General features: G+C 44.6%; 1 protein-coding gene across 1 annotated transcript in view; it reads right to left on the reverse strand.

Moving 5' to 3' along the window:
* Itih2 (inter-alpha-trypsin inhibitor heavy chain 2) overlaps window positions 1-21,477 on the reverse strand; it is a 36,215-nt gene that overhangs the window by 3,933 nt on the left and 10,805 nt on the right. The window contains exons 6-16 of the mRNA XM_032884863.1: window positions 21,230-21,392; window positions 19,124-19,231; window positions 18,381-18,509; window positions 17,007-17,123; window positions 14,160-14,328; window positions 13,190-13,315; window positions 9,594-9,775; window positions 8,097-8,282; window positions 7,633-7,772; window positions 5,074-5,243; window positions 3,340-3,477 (exon numbers count right to left, since the gene is read on the reverse strand). Of these exons, the coding sequence (XP_032740754.1) occupies window positions 3,340-3,477; window positions 5,074-5,243; window positions 7,633-7,772; window positions 8,097-8,282; window positions 9,594-9,775; window positions 13,190-13,315; window positions 14,160-14,328; window positions 17,007-17,123; window positions 18,381-18,509; window positions 19,124-19,231; window positions 21,230-21,392 (1,628 nt within the window). The remainder of the gene's footprint in view (window positions 1-3,339; window positions 3,478-5,073; window positions 5,244-7,632; window positions 7,773-8,096; window positions 8,283-9,593; window positions 9,776-13,189; window positions 13,316-14,159; window positions 14,329-17,006; window positions 17,124-18,380; window positions 18,510-19,123; window positions 19,232-21,229; window positions 21,393-21,477) is intronic.

Here is a 21,477-nt window from a genome sequence, read left to right on the forward strand (position 1 = left end):
GTCTTAGCCTCCAGAAGGCAGGATTATAGGCATCCATTACACCACCTTCTGACCCTTCCTTTCATTCCTCAAGCTACAGTTTCGTGTTAGGTGGTCAACAGACTTGATTCGTTGGTTAATTACTAGAGGGCGTTGTTAAAATATGAAATAATGATTTATTTGGGAAACAGTATGGTAACATTTTCCTTCTATATAAATATAGTACTTGTGGTGGTTTGAATAACATTGCTCTCTACTCCCACCCCAAGTTCATATATTTGAATGCTTAATCACCCAGGGAGTTGCAATACCGAGAAGGATTAGGAGATGTGGCCTTGTTGGAGGAAGTGTGTCATTGGTGGGGTGGGCCATGAGGTTTCAAAAGACAAAACCAGGCCCAGTGGCTCTCTCTTCCTGGTGCCTACCGATCCAGATGTAGAACACTCAGCTACTTCCTCCAATGCCGAGTCTGCCTGCATGCTGCCATGCTCCCTGCCCTGGTGATGTGTTTCTGGCCAATGGAATGGAACGTCTTACATTAGTTAGTTGGCTTTAACTTTTGATCAAGTCGGAAGTGGGTTGAAGATCTCCGTGTCAACCTTATGTATTCCTGAAATCCTAAGATTTATGGGCCAAGCACTAGTTAGACTTTGTTGAATGTCTAGGTATGAGAATCTTGCTCTATAACCACCCTATAGCCATTATCCCATAATACAGGTGGGCTAACGGAGAGCAGAGAAGTTAGTGTGTGGCCCATGGTTACATTGGAAGAATTTGACTCCAGGAGGGTCTGATTCAGAGGCAGCCTTTTTGTTGCATCAAACAGCAGACTAGACATGTGGAAGAAGCCTTGTGGTCTTACAGAGAATGTCATTTTAAAATAGGCTGTCCTGTCCTTTTATGCTGCGAAAGCAAAACCCTTACTCTGAAAACTGACAGCGTGCGTGGCTCCCATGCTGGACATCAGAGCGTGTCCTGCTCTAGGGAGCCATTCACCACACAGGCCCTGCACGCTAATCTTCCACGAGGGGTCCCTCCTCGGAAGTGCAGCTATGAGGAGCGTTATCATCAGCAAAACGGAAACAGCTTATCACTCGGGCCCCGCAAAGAACACTATTGGAGATAAGCCAGGGGGAGTGAGTTGAGGCCACTTAACACGGTCACCCGAGTCCTTGCTGTCGCCTGTCACAAAATGATGCTTGGTGTATGTAATAAACCATCGGAGTCCTTCTTTCTCTTTCCTTTCCCCTCTCAGCTGCACTGTGATATGACACACAGGACACTGCACACACTAGGCGAGTGCTCTCCCCACATGCTGACACCGTCAGCCGTTCTCTCGTGAGGTAAGGGGTACTGCTGTGTCCACGTTGTCACAATCACAGTTCATCCGCCTTCACCTGGAGCGCTGGGATTGCTCCAGTCTAAAGTCGATTTTTAAACATTACTTTATTTAATTTTAATTAATTTTGGGGACAAGACTTCCCTGCAGAGCCTAAGGCAGCCTTGCACCTATGATCTCCCCGCCTCAGCTTGGCAGTGCTAGCCTATGCTGCCATGCTGGCTCGACAGTCCTAAGATCTCAGTTCTGAAGATTACCCACGTGTGTGTGCGTGTGCGTGTGTGTGTGCATGCATGCGTGTGTGTATGTGGGGGGGCCCATGTTCTAGCATGTATATTGAGTTCAGAGGGTCACTTGTGGTAGTCTGTTCTCTCCTACCAAGTGGGTTCCAGGACTGGATTCGGGATGTTAGGCTTATTAGCAAGAGCCTTCACCCTCCCACCCTCAGGGCCACCTCACTAGCCCATCTGAATATATATTCATATATCATATATATATATATATTGATATGAGAATCAATTCAACCGAGGGATCTGTAGTTATATTAACAACAGGAAGTAGCCTTCTGGCTTCATTTCAAACAACTCGCATGCTGCTGACCAGCAAGATTTTCCTTTAGGCAGGGAGCCTGGAGCACTCTTAGAGTGTCCAAAGTTTGTTCTCTAAGAGAGAGGGGCTACAAAGCACGTACACTCTCCAGGGAGCTGCCAAGAAATCTGTGAGGGCCGCTGCAAAGTCAGGGCACGTAGTAAAGCAGAGAAACCTGGGTACACCCTCAGCTCATTGGCTTTCTGTCAACTTTGACAAGCACTAACCGCAGAGGTGCACAACGAGCTATATTCTGTTTGTCTCCTAGCTTTGCTGTGGCTAACACTCCCGGTGTGTTTGGATCACGGTGATTAACAGTTGCCTAGGTTACTTCTCAGAGACTTAAAGACCTCGATTGTTGAAGCCATTCTGTCTTCCCTTGGACATGAACAGGTGTCCAATGGGTGACTTTATAATGGCAGAGGGCTGTTACTCCATTCTCCGGTGATGCTAACATCTATGTTTTCTGAATGTGCATTTCACAAAGGCCTCTGGAATCTAATTGTGTGTTTGTAAACCACGGATCCCTCCCGTCATTCCCCATTCCCCACACAGTAATCACTCTTTCTTTGCCCTATATGTATTCTCAAGCCCCAGGGCATGTGTCTTTGAGACCTGTATGTCCCCTGTCTTCCCATGTCCGGCCACAGTGTGAGTAAGCTTTTGCAAAGCTGGTCACATAGGTAATTGACAGAGAGCATTTCTGTAAACTCTTGGGCAACGAGAGGAGCTGCATTTACCGTGAAGTCCTCCAGGTGGCGCCTCTGTCTCACACGTTGAACGGAAATGTGTCCATTGTGCACTGAGAGTGGGCAATGGCGCCTCAGCGCCCAGACTTTCCAACAAATACGTGTTACTGCCTTTCAGATGACCACATCTATGATCAGTGCCTCCCCCATGCAAGCGACAACGAATGCCTTTGAGTAAAAATTCCGCTAGCTCCTGTTCAGTGGTGACAGCCACGTACTGGGCAACTAGTAAGTGCTTAGTCGATCGAGACTCTTCACCAAACGTGAAGCCATGCTCTACTGGTGCATTCCCGTAAGAAGAACATCTCTTTCCAGAGAGTTCACCTCAGACAGTTGAAAACAGTGTGAGGTATGGGTTTGTCCCCATGCGGATTCATATTCTGAGCCCTACCCCTCAACATATGTTGGTGTCTGGACATGGAGCCCTTCAGAGGTCATTAGGCCTCCATGATGTCAGAGAACGAGGCTCTGACGCTAGGATTAGCACTCAACAAGAAGACACACCAGGCACTTTCCAGCTAGTTTGTTTTGGCACCGCAGCAAGCTAATTCACTGAGCTTTTGGCTCCCCACAGAAGGCAACGGCACCTGTAAGTCAGCTAGCTTCTCAAGACACAGAGATTCTATTCATTTACGGAAATCCACACAGGGCTCTGACGGGTTAAGAAGGGAGAAATGCTTTTACCCCGAATCACGTGAGGAGGTGGTGTAGACTCGAGTGGCTTCGCTCCGACTGCAAGCATGGCCGTCGCTGGTGTCGGGGATGGGTTGGCCCACGATGGGATGGGACCTGAGGCAACCTTGGTGCCATAATACAGTGCGCCTGTGCGGAAGAACTCCCACTCATTAGTTCCCATGTACCCTGCCATAGAAATCGCACTCAACTTAAAGACTCTGGATTTCGCCTCCTCTTTCCCAACCAAAGGTTCTCAGCTAAGGTTTTTCTCTGTGTCTTTAAAAAAAAAAAAAAAAAAAAACCAAGGCATCGCTAAGCATCAAACCAAGGGTTTTGAGCACGCAAGGTAAGCACTCTGCTACTAACCTTCAACCCACAGTCCCCCTTTTTGCTCAGAGTCCCCGCTCCTCTTGTTCCCTCTAGCATCAGACTGTGGGGACCTGTGAGCCAAGTCTCCCAGTATCTAGGACTGTAAATGGATCTGTGGGGAAAGAGCTCCTCGTCTGAGCACGGCCGCCACATGCCTACGTGGAGGCGGGAGGAACAGCAGTTCAAGGTCATCCTGCTCAAAATAGAGAGCTGGCACCGTGCCATCCAGCCCGCTGGGGCAAAGCTAAAAACCCAGAGGATCATGGGTGTGAATGGCAGCCACACTCAAGACAATGAAAGACTCTGCACCAAGAGAACACAGGAGGGAGAGAGTCTAATTGGTTCAGGCTACAAATATCCTAGAGCGTTTCTGGAGACTTCGCATGAGGCATAGACCACAAGAATGATTTCCAAGGCTGTTTCTAGGCCCCCAGTTTCCATATATACTTTTCTTTGAAAATGTGTGTGTGGGTGGGGGAGGGTTTGTTTGTGTGTATGTATGTGTGTACGTGGGTGCCCATATATGGGCAGCTCAGGGGTTAATGTAGGAGCTGTCCACCTTGTGATTTGAGAAGTTTTGTCTATTCTTTGCTTTTAACTGAGAATTGAGAAGAGGGTTTGGAGAGATGGTTTAGTGGCTAAGAGTGAGAGCTGGTCTTCCAGAGAACCTGAGTTTGTGGTTCCAAGCACCAAGGCTGGCAGCACCCAACTGCTTGTAACTCCACTCTAGGGGATCTGATGTCCTCCTCTGGTCAGCACAGACACCAGCACGCACATACCATGCACTCACACAGACACATAATAAAAGCAATCATTAAAAAAAAAATGATTAGAGAAGTACATTGGCAACTTAAAACATCAATAAAGTTTTTTTTCGTTTTGCTTTTTAAAATGTTACTTATTTTTGTTTTCTGTGTTTGAGTGTTTGCTTGCGTGTATGTCTGTCCACTTGCATGTCTGGCGCCCACAGAAGCCAGAACACGATATGAGATCCCCTGGGACTGGAGGTACAGATGGTTGTGAGGTGGGACTCAAACCTTGGTCCTTTGGAAATGGGGCAAGTGCTCTTAACAACTGAGCCATCTCTCCAGCCACACCTTTACTTTGAGTCGGCGTCTTGTTACGCAGCTTAAGCTGGCCACGGATTCACTATGCAGTTCAGAGTAACCCGGGACAGCAAACCTAGCCTTGGCCTCAGAAATACAGGGATTCCAGGCACTCACAACTCGTCAAACCAAACTCAAGCTTGAACATTTATGGACGCAAGCTGGGAGCAAAAGGTGGTTGGGAGGTAGGGGCAGAGGCTTTGGGACATCAACACAAGACAAGAAGGCCACTCCATCTTGTGGCCCCAGTGGGACCCGAACCCCTGACCTGAGCAGCAGGAGTGGTCCTGTGGCGGGGAGTCGGCCAGCATGCGCTCATCGCCAGCATCGTTCTCTATCACCATGGCAGTAAGCGGAGTCACGATGTGATGGTCTAGAGACATCTGCAGGATGGCTTTTGTGATTTTCCTCTTGCTAGCGGCGGTAGGAGCCAGACTTCTGCATTCAGAAGACAGAAACTGTAGATCATCACCACGCACCAGGGGCAACTTGGGCCCCAGACCTCTCTACTCCCCCTTCTGATATTCATACAAGACCTGGGCCCAGGGCGAGGGTGCCTAAGGCAAGAGGGAAACAGAACCGACTGGCTGCATGAGCCCGAGTATTTTATGTAGCCATGTGCTCTCTAGGGAGTATTTTTTAAAAATTGGGTTTACTCGTATGCATGTGTATGTATGTATGTATGCATTTATGTATGTATGTATGTATGTATGTATGTATGTATATATGTATGTATATGTATGCACACATGCCATAGTGCCTGTGTGAAAGTCAGAGAACAACTTGTGGGAGTTGCTTCTCTCCTGCCATCATCTAGGAGCCCAAGAGCAGACTCAGGTTGACAAGCATTGTCACAAGCACTTTTATCTGCTGAGTCACCTCACTGCCCCTCAAGGGATTAGTTTTAAAGCCTTTTTTTTTTCTCAGAGTGGTTTTAGGTTCACGGTGAAATTGAGTAAAAGGTACAGAGAGGGTCTCCATATACCCCGCTGACCCATGGCCGCCTGAAACACAGACGTCTCGTACCAGAGCGGTACATGTGTGACACAGATGAAGCATATACAGATGTGTTGACAGAGAGACAAGTGGTTTGCGCTGCAATTTCCTTGTACGTCCTGTGAATCATTGCGGAGTCATAGGAAATAGTTCTTCTGCCCTAAGATGTTCTGTTCTCTCCATCCCCTGAAATCCTAGAAACCACCGATCTTTCTTCGGGGATTTAAAAATCAATGCTTAACTTCCAGAGCAACTTCTCTATGCTTTTAGGTATAGCCAATGTACTTCTGTCCATGGGGCAGGGATATTTCTTTCTTACTTCAAAACCTCAGCTTATAGCCATGCGAATTTTTGAAAATATAATCTTATTGACACCAGGGATCTTCTCTGGGAGATCGGTTACATGGTGGTTCATATAACCTAGTTCGATGACCTTGGTCCATCTTCCTGAGAATCCTATCCAAGAGGTGAGGTGGGAGCGTTGCAATGGAAAGTTTTAGCAAATATCCCTCATGAAACTCGGGTGCATGTGTGCAAGCGTTTTCCCACGGACAGGATGTTACGTTAGAGGTGTGAAATGCCGTCGGCTGAGAAGCCAGTGATGGTGTAAGACTCAAAGTTCTGTTCCTTGGTAGGACATTGTAATCACACAGTCAGACTTTTTTTCCTTGGACCTAATTTTCAAGAGGAAAGACAAATGGACTATTGACGCGCACAGCAGCGCGGCTGAGCCTAACAGTCATCAGCTGAGTGAAAGTCAGAAATGAGTTATGTGGTTAAGTGAAAGTTAGCGGCAGACAAAACCAATCAATGGTGATACAGGTCAAGAACCAGCGGCTTCCTCTGGGTGTACGTAAGAACAAGACGACCTTCAATAGTTCTACATTTACAGAATGATGGCCATAGATATGATGATATAGAGACAGAGATAAGGTTTTATATATGTATATACATACATATGTATATATACACATATATACATATGTATACACACACATATACATATGTGTGTATATGTACATATGTATATATGTGTATATGTACATATGTATATATGTGTATATATACATATGTATATATATGTATATATACATATGTATATATATATGTGTATATATACATGTGTATATATGTATATATACATATGTATATATGTGTATATATATCTTCAATATGTATATGAATACATGCATATATATCTATTAAACTACATACCTAAAATCAATGCACTACACACATCTCATTTTATGCTGCATTTAAATTTTAAAATGTATATAGGTGTTTTATCTGCATGTATGTTTCTGTGTTCCACGCATGTGCACGTGTGCCCACAGATACCAGAAGACGGTACTATATTCCCTGGAACTGAAGTCAGAGCTGCCACATGGGTGCCGGGAGTTGCACCCGGTCCTGGGGAAGAGCAGCCAGTGCTCTTCAGTGCTGACCCGTGTCTTCAGGCTCTTTGTTCCATTTTAATGAAAAGACAAGAAGAACAAGAAGAAAAAGGAGGGGGAGTGGGGAAGGAGAAGAAGGAGAAGGAGAAGGAGGAGAAGAAATAACCCAGCTTTCGTTAAAGTGCTGTGGACAAGTCAGTAATAATCCAATCCCTTCATTAATTCCATACCTTTCCTGGTTGCAAATACTTCTCGCTCACGATGTCAAATGTCCCATTTTCTGTTTTGTTGGAAGTATGGGAATTGTACCCAGAGCCTTGAGTGTTCTAGGGCAAAGGCTTTCACACTAAGCTATAGCCCCAGCCCTGACTTTCAAATATTCTAGACGGACATTTCATGTTTGTCAATGTTCATGGCATACACTCTTCATGCCTTACCTCTCTGTTAGCAGTTGGTTGACTGTGAGGTAGGCCCAGAGCTTCTTGGTGAAATCAGGGTCTGCATGTTTGTCCTTTGATAGAAACTCCTCCAAGTCATCCATCTGACTGAGAGTTTCCAAGACCAATTCTGTGTTAGCCTGGACAACGGAAGCATCAGTTAATGAACACCCAGGCAACAGGATTACAGTTAACTCATCTGCTGTAAATGCGCTTTGGGGTGATACAAGGAAGAGGGCCTTGACTGGATAGGCTTAGAGCACAAAGTCCAGAAACTGGGGTTGGGCTTGGTGGAAAGGTGGTTTTATAGCATGGTTCAAAAGATGGCCACGCCCTCTCTTTGAACCCTTGCTTCTGTTCTACACAAATGCTTGGGGATGAGGAATGTTAGCTTGTTGACACAGAGACTGAGTATATCAGGGGACCAGTTAGTGTTCTTAGAATACGCAGGGGAGCAGAGGTACCGAAGTCGCAGTGATGAGGCTCTGAACTTCTGACAATTTGCTGGGATCAAATTTCCCCGCCACCACAATCTCAGAACCTCCAAAGTAGTTGTGGAAACTGTTTTGGGTGACGTCTGTTACTGATGCCTGAGGGTAGTTGAACTGAACGTTTCTGAGCAGTGGCGTAGAGACCTGGTTGTAAAATTTCTAGAAGTCGTAGGAAAGAAAAATATTACACAAATGGTTATTTTCATACTGCTTCGTAGATCTAAAGTATCCCCCCACCCCGAGGCATCTCAATATGTAGCAGATATCTCTTAATTTACTTTCATGGATCTCTGGTATGATGGATACCCACGGTTATGACCTCTGGGCAGGAAGACAAACACATACTGTTAGGGAATTACCTACAACCTAAGAGCCAAAATGTCTCCCTTTTTTGTTATGATCAGAAACGCAAGCTTTGTGGGCATTCATAATAAAAGCTATCTGGGTTAAAATAACCTGAATCAGAACCCTATCTTCTAGGTAGCCCAAACTTCCAATGCTCTTCCTGGCGTTGGCATAGTTTGGTTGTCCATTTTATAAACACAGGAATCATGAGAAAGGTTATGAAGATAATTATTTGCTAGTTTCAAGCCAGTCACCATTTCTTCCTTCCTTCCTTCCTTCCTTCCTTCCTTCCTTCCTTCCTTCCTTCCTTCCTTCCTTCCTTTCTGTGATAGAAAAGTAAATAAAAAGGTAACTGAGAGTAATGTGGGGGAGCCCTGTGGGGAGCCCCCTGAAGGCCATTGTAACTATACAGAACATCACAGAGAGGTGTAAAGTTTAGGACTGTGAAATTGCTCAGTGACTTCCTTAAACGAATAGTGTGAGGGTTTTTTTTTGTATCAATTAGAATAAAGTGATTTTATTTAAAAATCCAATAAAACGAACTAGTGTGTGTGTGTGTGTGTGTGTGTGTGTGTGTGTGTGTGTGTGTGTGTGTGTGTGTGAATATGTAGCCTTGAGTGGCCTGGAACTTGCTATGCACATAGGTTGGCCTTGAACTCACAGAGACCCACTTGTTTCCTGTTGGAATTAAAGGCATTTGTCACCATGCTACCTGATTGGTCTCTCTCTTCCCTTATTTAAGGAAGCTTAAAGGGCACATTAAGGGCACATTGGACTTGGTTTACATCGTAAAGATAATATCCAAATGCGAAGACAATTCAGAGAGAGAATAGCTGGCCATGAAAGCGGGGTGAGCAATTGCTCGTGGGACGAGGAGGTAGAAACGGAAGGCGGACGAAGGCCTCGTGGTTCACAGAGCAGACGAGGGTTTGGCCTTGGCTTTCCTGTTTCACATTAGTCAGTGCTGAAAGCAGCGATGGGAATGTGTGAGAAGGAAACTGAATGGTTGCCGGAATTTTAAGAGCAAATATGGCTACGACAAATCAGAGCTACGTTCAGGTGTCTTCTGAGGGGCTCGGTATGAGCAGTGAGATGAGCTTCGGGAAGGGAGAAACGGAATGCTACCTTGAGCTGGGAGGATGTGTCCCGGTTCCCGTAGATCCGTTGAGCAATCCCACGATTTTCATTGGACAGCCTCTTCAAAAAGTCATAGTCGACATCAAATCCGATCCCCAAACTGAAGAGGGAGATGTTATCTTGGATGTTCTGCTTCACGTTTTTCTGAATTTTGGACAGTTTTAGTTCACCTGGAATTGGCAGTGACAAGATAGCAAGAGGAACCAGTGAGAGAAGATTAATCTTCAAAACTGATCAAAACTAAAATTGCATTTATCCTCCGATCCAGTGAGTCAAAATTTAGAACTTCTAAATTGCATGCACTCATCCATGAAGATTTGAAGTGGCGGCAGCAATGGCGCCTAGCAACATTCCTTGGGTGAAGCGACAATAGAAACAACCAAAGTGGGTCCCCCGTAAGAGAACTTGGTTAGACTATGGTGCGAATGAGCTGGGACTCCTATGCAGCCCCTCTAGGTGTTCATATTCGACAATCTCAAAAGCATTCCAATGTTTTATTAGCATAGGTCATTTTATGTGACAGTGCATTTTGTCATGGCATTTTCTACACGCACATAACATATTTCAGGCCAACGTTTCCCAGTTATCACTTTTTGTTGCTGCACATTCCTCCTGATCCCTTTTCTCCTCCCAACTAGCCACTCCTCTACTTTCATGTTCAAAGACATTGCCTTTTGGTTTCTGGCAGAGAGAAAGAGGTATGTTTATGTGTGTGCAGGTGCACGAGCCTCAGACGTGCACCCAGGGTGACACCCAGGTTCTCCCTGTATTGTTTTCCACCTGATTGCCTTGACACTGCGTCTCCCACTGAACTGGAAACTTGCTGTGTCAGTGAAGCAGATTGGCCTGCAAGCCCTTGAGACTCTCCTGTCTCTGTCCCTATAGCACTGGTGTTACAGGAATGAAAAGTCATGTCAAGCGTGTGTGTGTGTGTGTGTGTGTCTGTGTGTGTGTCTGTGTGTGTCTGTGTGTGTGTGTCTGTGTATGGTGTGCCTGTGTATGGTGTGTGTGTATGGTGTGTGTGTGTGTGTGTGTGTATGGTATGTGTATATGGTGTGTGTGTGTAAGGTATGTGTGTATGGTGTGTGTGTGTGTGTATCTATATGTGTGTGTGTATGTCTCTCTCTGTGTATATGTTTGTGTATGTGTGTATGTATGTTTCTCTCTGTGTATATATCTGTGTGTGTATATGTCTGTGTATGTGTGTGTATGTCTCTCTGTGTGTGTATATCTGTGTGTGTGTATGTCTCTGTGTGTGTATGTGTGTGTGTGTGTGTGTGTGTGTGTGTGTGTGTGTGTGTTTGAGACAGGCTTTCTCTGTGTCTCCTGAAACTCATTCTTTACAGTAGACTGGCCACAAATTCAGAGATCCTCTGGCCTCTGCCGTCCTCGTGCTGGGAGTAAAGGTGTACAGCATCACCCGCCACTATGTCTAGTTTTTTTTAAGAGCATGGATTCTGAAGATTCAAACTTAGATCTTTATGCCCGTAGAGTAAGTACTTTTACACCCTGAGCCATCTCCTCAGCCCCATCAAAGGCATTTAAATAAAAAAAACATTTATTTAACTTATGAGTATGAACAGTTTATCTACATGCATGTATGTACACTGCATGTATGCACCATGCATGTGCCTAGTGACATTGAGGTCAGAAGAAGACATCAGATCCCCTGGAATTGGAGTGATGGTGGTGAGACACCTTATATGTGCTGGGACTCAAACCCAGGTCCACTGCCAAATGCAAGTGCTCCTAGCCACCGAGCCATCTCTCCAGTTCTTTAGAGGAACTTTTTTTATTAAGATTTATTTATTTGTTTTATGTATGTGAGTACACTGTAGCTGTCTCCAGACACACCAGAAGAGGGCATTGGATCCCATTACAGATGGTTGTGAGCCACTACGTGGTTGCTGTGAATTGAACTCAGGACCTCTGAAAGAGCAGTCAGTGCTCCTAACCACTGAGTCATCTCTCCAGCTCTGAGGTATTTTTTTTGTTTAATTTTTTTAAAAAGAGAATAATCAAAGTAAATGGATGCATGTAGGGTATCCTTATGTGTAATGAATCCTAACATATATATGTATACACACATATACACACATACACACACACACATATATATACATATACACACATACACATGCACATACACATAAACACATGCACATGCACACACACATACATACATACACATGTACACACACATATACACACATACACACACGCACATACACACACATACACGCATACACACACACCTACACACACACACACACACACATATAAAGTAAAATAGGGATGAACTGATGCCAAAGAAGCTAGTAGCCAGAGACTTACTCCAGTGAAGAAACTGAGTGATCAGGAAAGAAGAGTAAGTAACAGGCATAACATATTTATCGGTGTATGTCTGTGTATAATTTCCTTTTATTCTTAATGATATTATTCAAAACGTCTGTTTTAAAAGCTACAAGATGTGAATGGAGAAAAAAGGGACTCTATCACAAACACATAACAACTGCTCGGGTGGGTGTCAGTGCTAAGGGAAGGGGATGTTCCCCCTCTCCTTCTGGAACCCCTGTTGCCAATGTAATATTTGCCCCCCCCCATGCTTTCCCCTCATTCCTCTGTACAGCATGGGTTAGATGCCACCCTTGTGCACGCGGCAAGACGTCCATGGCCACACCACCCAGCATCTGTTATTTCTAATTCTCATCAATGGGAAGGCTCACATAAAACTAACGGCAGGTAATAGAAACAGGAGCTGCTGGAACCATTTTGCAGATAAGGAAACAATGATTTATTTAAAGGCTGTCCAAGCCAGTGGTCATTTCTCCCGTGGCAGCAGGGAGAACAACAGATGTGAAGAACAACAGAGACTGCATTCCTGAGGGAAATGAGATGAATACAGACTGTTCTCCACCCCCATCTACCATCCTCCCTGGCCAAAGATGAGGAAATGAAGGCACTTACCACCCTCCACTGGCAGCTCTCACAACATAGATACAGCGCAACCTTCCTTTATGGAGCCTGGTGTGTGTGTGTGTGTGTGTGTGTGTGTGTGTGTGTGTGTGTGTGTGTTGTGAGTGTGTGTGTGACTATGTGTGTGTATGTGTTATGTGTGTGTGTGTGTGTGGGTGGGTGGTGTGTGTGTGTGTGTGTGTTTGGTGTGTGTGTGTGTGGTGTGGGTGTGTGTGGTGTGTGTGGTGTGTGTGTGTGTGTGTGTGTGTGTGTGTGTGTGTGTGTGTGGAAACAGAGGCATCCAAGAGCAACATCCGGTTAATAACGCTGCTGAAATGGTACCCTACTCTGGTTTTGCACATTTCTATATATTTACTTCTTTTGAGTTTCATTTTTATTTCTGTTTCCATGCCTTTCACCTTTTATTAGTTCTCCCTGTGCAGAAACAAATCTTCCCACACAATTGCTCCGAGGTGCTTCTGGGCCAGGAGACTTCCTTGCAGAAGCCAGGGTTTAAAATGTTCTTAGAAACATACAAATATGCCATCACAGTTCCCACCCTGAGCAAATAACATTCTTCAAAGCAACAGGGAAAACACCCGTCCATAAGAAATGGAGGTAATACTTGCCCACTGTTGGATCTCCATCAGAAACCAAAATGATCAGAGAGACTGAGTCGGGGTTCAGCAATCCCATGTTACTGGCTTCGTTCAGAATGAAAATTGCTCGCAGCAGAGCCTCATTGATATTTGTGCCTGTTAAAATAATATAATGTGCTTACACATGTGTGTGCATGCACACACACATGCACACGTGCGTACACACACACATGCACACACACACACACACACAACTACAACTTGGATTCAGGCTCATCTAACTTCTTATGCATAACTTGCTCAATATTAAATTCACTTGATTGCTTTCAAAGTGACAAATTTTTTTATCATCAAGACCTTACAGTGCAGTAAATCATTTACTTTAAACTATCCCCTTTGAGATAAATAAGCCTTTTAGTCTGTCTTCTTGTAAGGCAACAAACACAAGGAATGGAAATGACCTTGCTGAAATGCTCTGGAAGACATTTATATTTTACACACACACACACACACACACACACACACACACACACACACACACAAATATATATATGGTTAAAAAGAAGCCTAGATTGACTTACTAACCTTTTATATATATATATATATAAAATTTTGGACTTTTTAAAGACACGTGTGAGTTGTATTGTGTATTATTTCTCCACAAACACATTGTGTGCTATTATTTCTCCACAAACACTATTAATTTAAAAAGAAAACAAAAAAATGTATTTTTAAAGCAGATTGGGCAAATACCAGCTTGGTAGAGAATAATAATTCTTGGTTGCTGTTGTTGGAGACAGGTTTTACTGTGTTCTCCAGGCTGGTCTTGAACTAGCTGTAGCTCAGGGAGACTCTGAACTTAGGCTTCTTCTACCTCATTGTTGTACGTGATAAGTTTTGAAGACCTGTCACTATGCTCAGCAGGGGCTATGAGTCCTGTGAGAACCTAGACTGAACCTTTTTAAAGTTTTCCTGTAGGCTTTGGAGCAAAACCACTCACCTCCACTAGGCTGGATTTTCTCAATGTATCTCTTGGCATCTGCAATTTGTGTTTTAGTAGCTGAAACTAAATCATTTCTCCAGCTTCTAACATTATGGTTGAAATCAACCACAGAGAATTGGTCCTCGGTTCTTAGGTCATCCAATATGGTCTTCATCGCTTCCACGGTCTATTTCAAAGGAGAACCCAATGAAGTCTCATTACATACAATTCAAGTCAAAGGAGAAATCAACAGACCCACCACATGCTCCATTCACCCTCCAAGCACTGACTCAAGTTCAACTTGTTAGAGAAACTGTGCAGTCAACACCGACCTGTCCCTTATGTTCCGAACATGTACTATTGGACTTTAGATACTCATTTTTTTCTGTATTCTTAAATACATCAGTTTGACTAGTCCTAATTTAAGAATAAGCAGCACAAATTTAAGTATTTCCTTGGAGCTGCCAGACACACAGTAGGTACTTCACAGATATTTGTTGACTGAAGAGAGGAAGAAAGAAAGGAATGGTAAATGAACAATTGTTTTGTGTCTCCTGAGAGGCTCTGCCAGAGCCTTACTGATACAGATGAGGATGCTTGGAGCCAACCATCGGACTGAGCATGGGAACCGCAATGGAGGATTAGAGAGAGGAGTGAAGGAGCTGAAGGGGTTTGCAACCCCATAGGAAGAACAACAATATCAACCAACTAGATCCCCCAGAGCCCCCAGGGACTAAGCACCAACCAAAGAGTACACATGGAGGGACCACATATGCAGCAAAGGACGGCATTGTCCAGCATCAGTGGGAGGAGAAGCCCTTGGTCCTGTGAAAGCTCAATTTCCCGGTGTAGGGAAATGCCAGGGCATTGAGGTAGGAGTGGGAGCATCTTTATAGAAGCAGGAGGAGGGGGTATGTGAGAGGGGGGAAGGGGATAACATTTGAAATGTAAATACATAAAATATCCAAAAAAAAAGAATGATGCTAATGGGGTCTAACTTTTTGTTAAAAATAGAGGGCAATAAATCAAGTTTTGTGTGTATGTGTATGTGTACATGTGAGTGTGTGTGTGTGTGTGTGTGTGTTTGTGCATGTGTGTTTTGTTCATGCACAGGTGTATGTGTGTATGTAGAGGCCAGAAGTGAACCTAGGGTATCATTCCTTAGGTGACATCTACTTTGGTTTTTTCCCACACTGGCCTAGCCTTTGCTAATTATGCTAGGCTAGCTGACCTGTAAGACTCAAAAACTTGTCTGTTTCTGCCTTTCCAGTGCTGGGACTACAAAACCATACTTGATTTTTTTCATGGGTTTGGGGAATTAAACTCAGGACACCAGTGGTATAGGACAGAGATGTTAGCCTTTATCCTGTCTCCTCAGGATGCGATTTTTAGCTGTCACAACTAAGTTATGCTACTGAAGTCAGGTGGGTCAGGTCATGGATGATGCTCAACTTTATAAAATGCATGAGAAAGCCTCCCGCAGCAAAAAAGGACCACAGCAGATTTTCAGCAGCAGGATCTGTAGCACAGTGGAAGCTCGGGTAGCCAGGGATCATCCAGGACACTGACGTCTTTTGTGTAGTTACAGAATAGTAATCACATAAGGTGGTCAAAATGGCTCCCAATGAAGGAATACTTAATTGATTGTTCAAATTATTTGGCTTAATGGGTAAATTAAGAAATTACTGCTGGGCAGTGGAGGCACCTGCCTTTAATCCCAGCACTAGGGAGACAGAGGCAGATGGATAGCTGAGTGTGAGGCCTAGTCCACAGAGTGAAAGGATAGCCAGGACTACAGAGAGAAACCCTATCTTGAATACCAAGGAGGAGGAGGAGGAGGAGGAGGAGGAGGAGGAGGAGGAGGAGGAGGAGGAGGAGGAGGAGGAGGAGGAAGAGGAAGAGGAGGAGGAGGAGGAAGAGGAAGAAGAGGAAGAAGAAGAAGAAGAAGAAGAAGAAGCAGTATCTCACTTATTGTTTATATTTACTTCTATTCTGTTTATGAAGGATAAACCAATGTTTATCTCTGAACTAGAAGACTTCAGATAGGATACACACCCCAGTAACAATGTAGATTAAAAAGGGTAGCGTAAAGACAGGCAGGGAGATGGCTCCATGGGCAAAGAGCTTGTTAGGAAAGTATGAAGACTCATGTTTGGATCACTGACACCCATGGAAGAGACAAGTGTGGTGGTGTGCACATATAACCCCAGCACAGAGGTAGGCAGATGTCCAAGGACTCACTGGCCAGCTAGCCTAGCCTAGAAGGGTACACTGGAGAAGAGACTCTGTCTCCAAAGATAAAGTGGAGAGTAGTAGAAAGAGATGCTAAAAGTTCATCTCTGGCCTTGATGTGCACTACGTAAACATAGACACTCACATGTACATAATGCACAAGCGCATACACACACACACACACTCATGAGACGTTTATGAGGATTTTTCAAGTTACTTGGGACCAATGGCAGTATACTAAAGCTAAACACCATGCTGAGACAGGATCAAAAAGAGAACACGTCATATAAACACGGGACTGTCCAAAGGGTGAGTTGTGAGACATAAAATTAGAAAATAAAGCAGCAAGAGAGGGAAGAGAAAGGAGGAAACTTGGAGATGAGAAGATTTTTTTTTTACAAGGAAGCATTGATTTTCATATAAGCCCAGTGATTATACAGTAAGCTCCTCACTTTGAAAAGGGCTGACCCCCTAGGTCAGTAAGGTCAGTAAGTACAGTTCCTGAGGTCTAGCCCAAAGTGTGGGGTCAGAGGGAACACCGACTTATTACTTATAATAACATAATAACTCCATTATTAAAAGAGAACAAAGGGGGGGAACTCTCAGGAACCCCCACAAACAAGGAGTCCTTACCTGTTTCATTTTAATTCCCCACATGGAGCCACTAACATCGATAACAAAGAGGATGTTTTTGGGAATTGGGTCCAGGTTCTCAGGAGCAAAGAAGTGCACAAAATATCCATTAAATACCTAAGAAAAACAAAACCGAAAACTTGTGTATGAGTCCGATGATGAGCGATCGATGATGAGCGATGTTTGGAAGGTAAGAAGTGGAAGCCGGAGACCACAGAGGAGAGGTAGGCTACAGGAGAAGCTAACACATGTCCCGCGATGATGAAAAGGAACAGAGGTGGAAGCTGGGTGTGCACCCATCCTTTTCTTCTCATCTTTTTCTTGCCCCTCCATTCTGGGAGTCCAATCCATTCTGCCTTCCCACTCCAATCTGCTCCACTCTGTCCTGTTCCCTATTCATCTCAAGCTCCTGCTGCAGTGAAACTCTGCCAAGCAATGGGGAGTCAGGTGGTCTTTGTCCCTACAGGACTCAACTAGTGAGGATACAGACAGTACACAAGTGTTTTCAGCACAGCATGCTAACTGATCTGATTACAAAGGAAGTCTCCAAAACAAACAAACAAACAAACAAAAAAACACATTCTTACCAGATCCTGGGAGATACATTTAGCACAGTCTACATTGAAGGAATTAGACTCAGTGGGGGGTGGGTGGGTGAGGGAACAAACACTGCTTGATGGTCACGTTTAATTGACAACTTGATATAATTTATAGTGATTAAAGGAAAGAGAGTCTACATTGGGTTGGCCTGTGGGCATGTCTGTATATGTGAGGCTGTCTTAAGTTGTGGGAAGACGCAGCCCACCATGGGCATCACCATTCCCTTGTCAGGGGGATTCTGAATTGTATAAAAGTAGAGAAATTTAGCTCAGCTCAAGCAAGTAAGCAAGTGAGCGTGTATACATCCATTTATCTCTGCTTTTAACTCTGGGTGTGTTATGAACAGCTCTTGTCACTGTGACTTCGCTGTTTTGATGAACTATAACCTGAAATTTTAAGATGAATCTGATCCCTTTTCTCCCCCCAAGTTTTACATCAGGGTATTTTATCATAATAACAGAAATAAAACCAAGACAGAATGCCACCATCATAACCAAATTCTTTATGTATGGTCTGGAGGTGGAACTCGGGTCTTCACACTTGCATGGCAAGTATCTTAACCAGTTAGCCAATCTCTGTAGCTCCTCTTATTTTTTTATGACATAAAGGATGATTTTGATGCATAGCAGAAAAGTATGGTTATAGTCCTTTCTCTGGATCCTGAACCCTTCCCTTGACAACCAGGAGCCACTCACGAGCCAAGGAATGTGTTCAACAGCAATAAGGTTCTTTTTCGGCCTCAGCTTGGTAGGTCTAGAGCCAGCCAGCTCTCACCTCAAGTTCCCCAGCCTTTTCTTCTCTGTTGACGTCATACACGACTACCAGCTCTCCATCCACTGCAGTCTCTGTGCAGTTGGGGCATTTTCTTTGCTGTGCTACTGTGGGCTTGAAGGACACATGTGCCTGCAAAGGACAGAGACATCAGAATATACAATCAGAATATCCCATATACTGATTGGGTTGGGGGGGAGGGTTCTGCCTCTACTCATGTATACAGGAGAACAGCATGCTGACAACATCCACTGGCCCAATACTTGTGGAAAAGAGTGTTAGAGCAATTGACTGGAGTGTCCAACAGACCGTGGTGCTGTTTTCCAGGTATCGGGCCTTTAAAAAGAGAGATCCAAAGAGGTTTCCACCAGATACTGTGGAAGGAATGGCTCTCACTCTGGAAAGAGTCTGTGTACAGTCTGAGGGGACTCTGACCTTTCATAGTTGTTTGTTATTGGCCATTATGGCAAAGACAATTAAAGTGAATATTTTTTGTGTGTGTGTGATTTATGAAAATTCTTTATGTGAAAATTGACTCTTGGCAAAGGAGGCTCCAAAATGGATACAATGAAATTACGTAATTGGGAGTGCTTCTTTGTATATTTAATAGGAAAGACACTCTAGCCTTTGACCTCAGTCCATCAGACCACTCTCTTTTTCCCCCCCCACTCTCCAGAGCACAAGAGAAAAAGAGTCAGGACTCAGTGACTACTGGGATAGCTGGCAATGTGCAGTGCCTCTAGTACCTTCTGTTGTCCTTTGGATATGACTGGGACACCTTGGAAATGACCTTCAAATGTGTCAGGAACATGAAGAAATCTCATTCCTTGAGGTTCAATAATCCAGACATTCACCTAAAAAGGCGGGAAATGGCAGAATCAAAACCCTTTAGGGATCTTTAAAACAGGAGAGGAAATTCACTCTTAAGCTCTCTGATGCTTTTTCCTGTCTCCCAGTTCCCCAAGCATGGTGCCGTGGTCACTCTGGGAAGTCCTTTAAGTTCCCGGGATTCCAACTTTCTGTCATCTCACTCATCTCAGGGTTTACTTCCCCTGACTATGGTGTAGACATATGACTCAGTTTCTTTTAGTGTTGCTATGATAAAATCCTCTGACAAGGGCAACTGTGGAGAGAACAGGTTTGTTTTCGTTCTCAGTTCACGACACAGTCCATCACAGTGGGCAAGGAGAGGCAGCAGGAGCGTGATGACGTAGCTCAGATAACACCCAATCAGGACACAGAAAGGGATGAATGCAAGCCACTGCACTTTAACCCAGCCCCATTTAACATAGTCCAGGATCCCCTGCTCAGGGACTGTCCCCTTCCACAGCTAAGATTTGTCTTTCCGCATCAGTTGATATAATCGAGGCGCTTCTACTGTGTGAGTCTAGATTCTGTCAAGGTGACAATTAACACCAGGACAGGACATCCTGTCCTGAAGGCTCACATGCTGGAAACCTTGCTCACCAGGGTGGCATTAATTGAATGGGGTTTTGCTTCTGGCTGGAGATAGCTCAATGGATTAAGTGCTTTCCCAGGCAAGCATTAGAATTTAAGTTCTAATCCCCATTACTCATGCCAAATCTGGGTGTGGTGGCATGCACCTCAGTACTTCAGTACTGGGAATGGAGACAGGAGGATCGTGGACACTGGCCAGGCAGTCATGCACGTGGGTGAGTTTACCCACGAGCACACTCATACAACCCCTACACACACAGACAAGAGATGGGGTTTTATGCAAGGCAATTGGGTGTCACCTTGGAAGGGTGAATGCTGCTGCTGTTGCGTGAGCGAGTTTTCAAGACAGGAAATGAGTATAAAGGGAGATCAGTCACATATTTCCTTCTGCATAGAGCAGGCTCCCTTTCTGTGTCTTCACTACCTTACAGGTCATCTAAGAGCCCCTCGGCAGGATGTTAGGGCACTGCAAAAATTTTTAAAAGATTTATTTATTTCATTTTGTGTGTGTGTGTGTGTGTGTGTGTGTGTGTGTGTGTGTGTGTGTGTGTGCACACATGTATGTCTAATAGAATAATAGGAAAAAGCGTTTCATTCTTAGGGATGTTAAAATTCCTGAGGCTAACCATTTTATAGGCAGAGTAGTTTATTGGGCTTATGATTCTGGTGGCTGCAAAGCTCGAGTCTCAAGTCTTGTCTTTTACAGACAAGAAAGCAGAGACTCATGACACCTTTACCCTGAAGGTTAATTTCAAGGGTTGAGTGGTGGCTTCCTGGAGAACGCATTCCTTAAACCTTGGAATCCGAGTTTGAACTTATTTGGGAATAAGTCTGTAGGGATGTGATTAAGTTAAGCACCCTGAGGGTAAAGTCATCCTCTGCTACTTGGATCTTAAATCCAGGAAGGGCTGGGTGGAAGGAGATTTGAGACAATCAGGGGAGGAGCAATAAAGAGTAGAATGCCACAAGGCCGAGGGCTGCCAGCACCTGGTGGATACCAGAAGCAAGAAACAATGTGTTCTCCACTCTCATGTTGGAATTGATACTTCCCAAGGATTAATCTGTCCTCTCAGTTTACGGACAAGTCATAGGCATTCTGCTTACACCCTGATCGCAGAATTCTGCTTGTCCATGAGGGAACAGATTTCTGCTGTTTTAGGTGACACGGTGGTTTGTGGTAACACGCTACAGCAAACGGTGTACTGCTTTAGCGCTAAGGGGCTGAGCTTGCTTTGGGATCCATGGCGAAACGGTGCAGTGGACTCTAACTCTGAACCTTTTTAGTAGGCTCCATTGCTTTTCAGAGCCGAGGGCAACTAATACCGCCCATGGTGGTGGCGACAAAAATATAGCAGAGATGCATGCGGTCGCCAACCCTGTACATCTAGGCTCACCTCCAAGTGCTTGGCCAGCTTCCCAGGCTGCAGATGAATCTTGTGCTCATAGGATCCCAGTTTCCTCCATTTCACTTCCTGGTAATGAAGTTCAAACTGCACCTTTGCTCCGGGCGGGATGTTCACCTCCGTGTTGAAGTTCTCCATATCGAGAGTTCTGCTCCTAGACGCCAGAGACCCCAACACAAGCAGACATACGCGTGAAGAAGTTGCAAGGCACAACATTTAGACAGATAGTTCTCGTCTTA

Source organism: Rattus rattus, chromosome 14, assembly GCF_011064425.1.
Source record: "Rattus rattus isolate New Zealand chromosome 14, Rrattus_CSIRO_v1, whole genome shotgun sequence".
Taxonomy (NCBI): domain Eukaryota; kingdom Metazoa; phylum Chordata; class Mammalia; order Rodentia; family Muridae; genus Rattus; species Rattus rattus.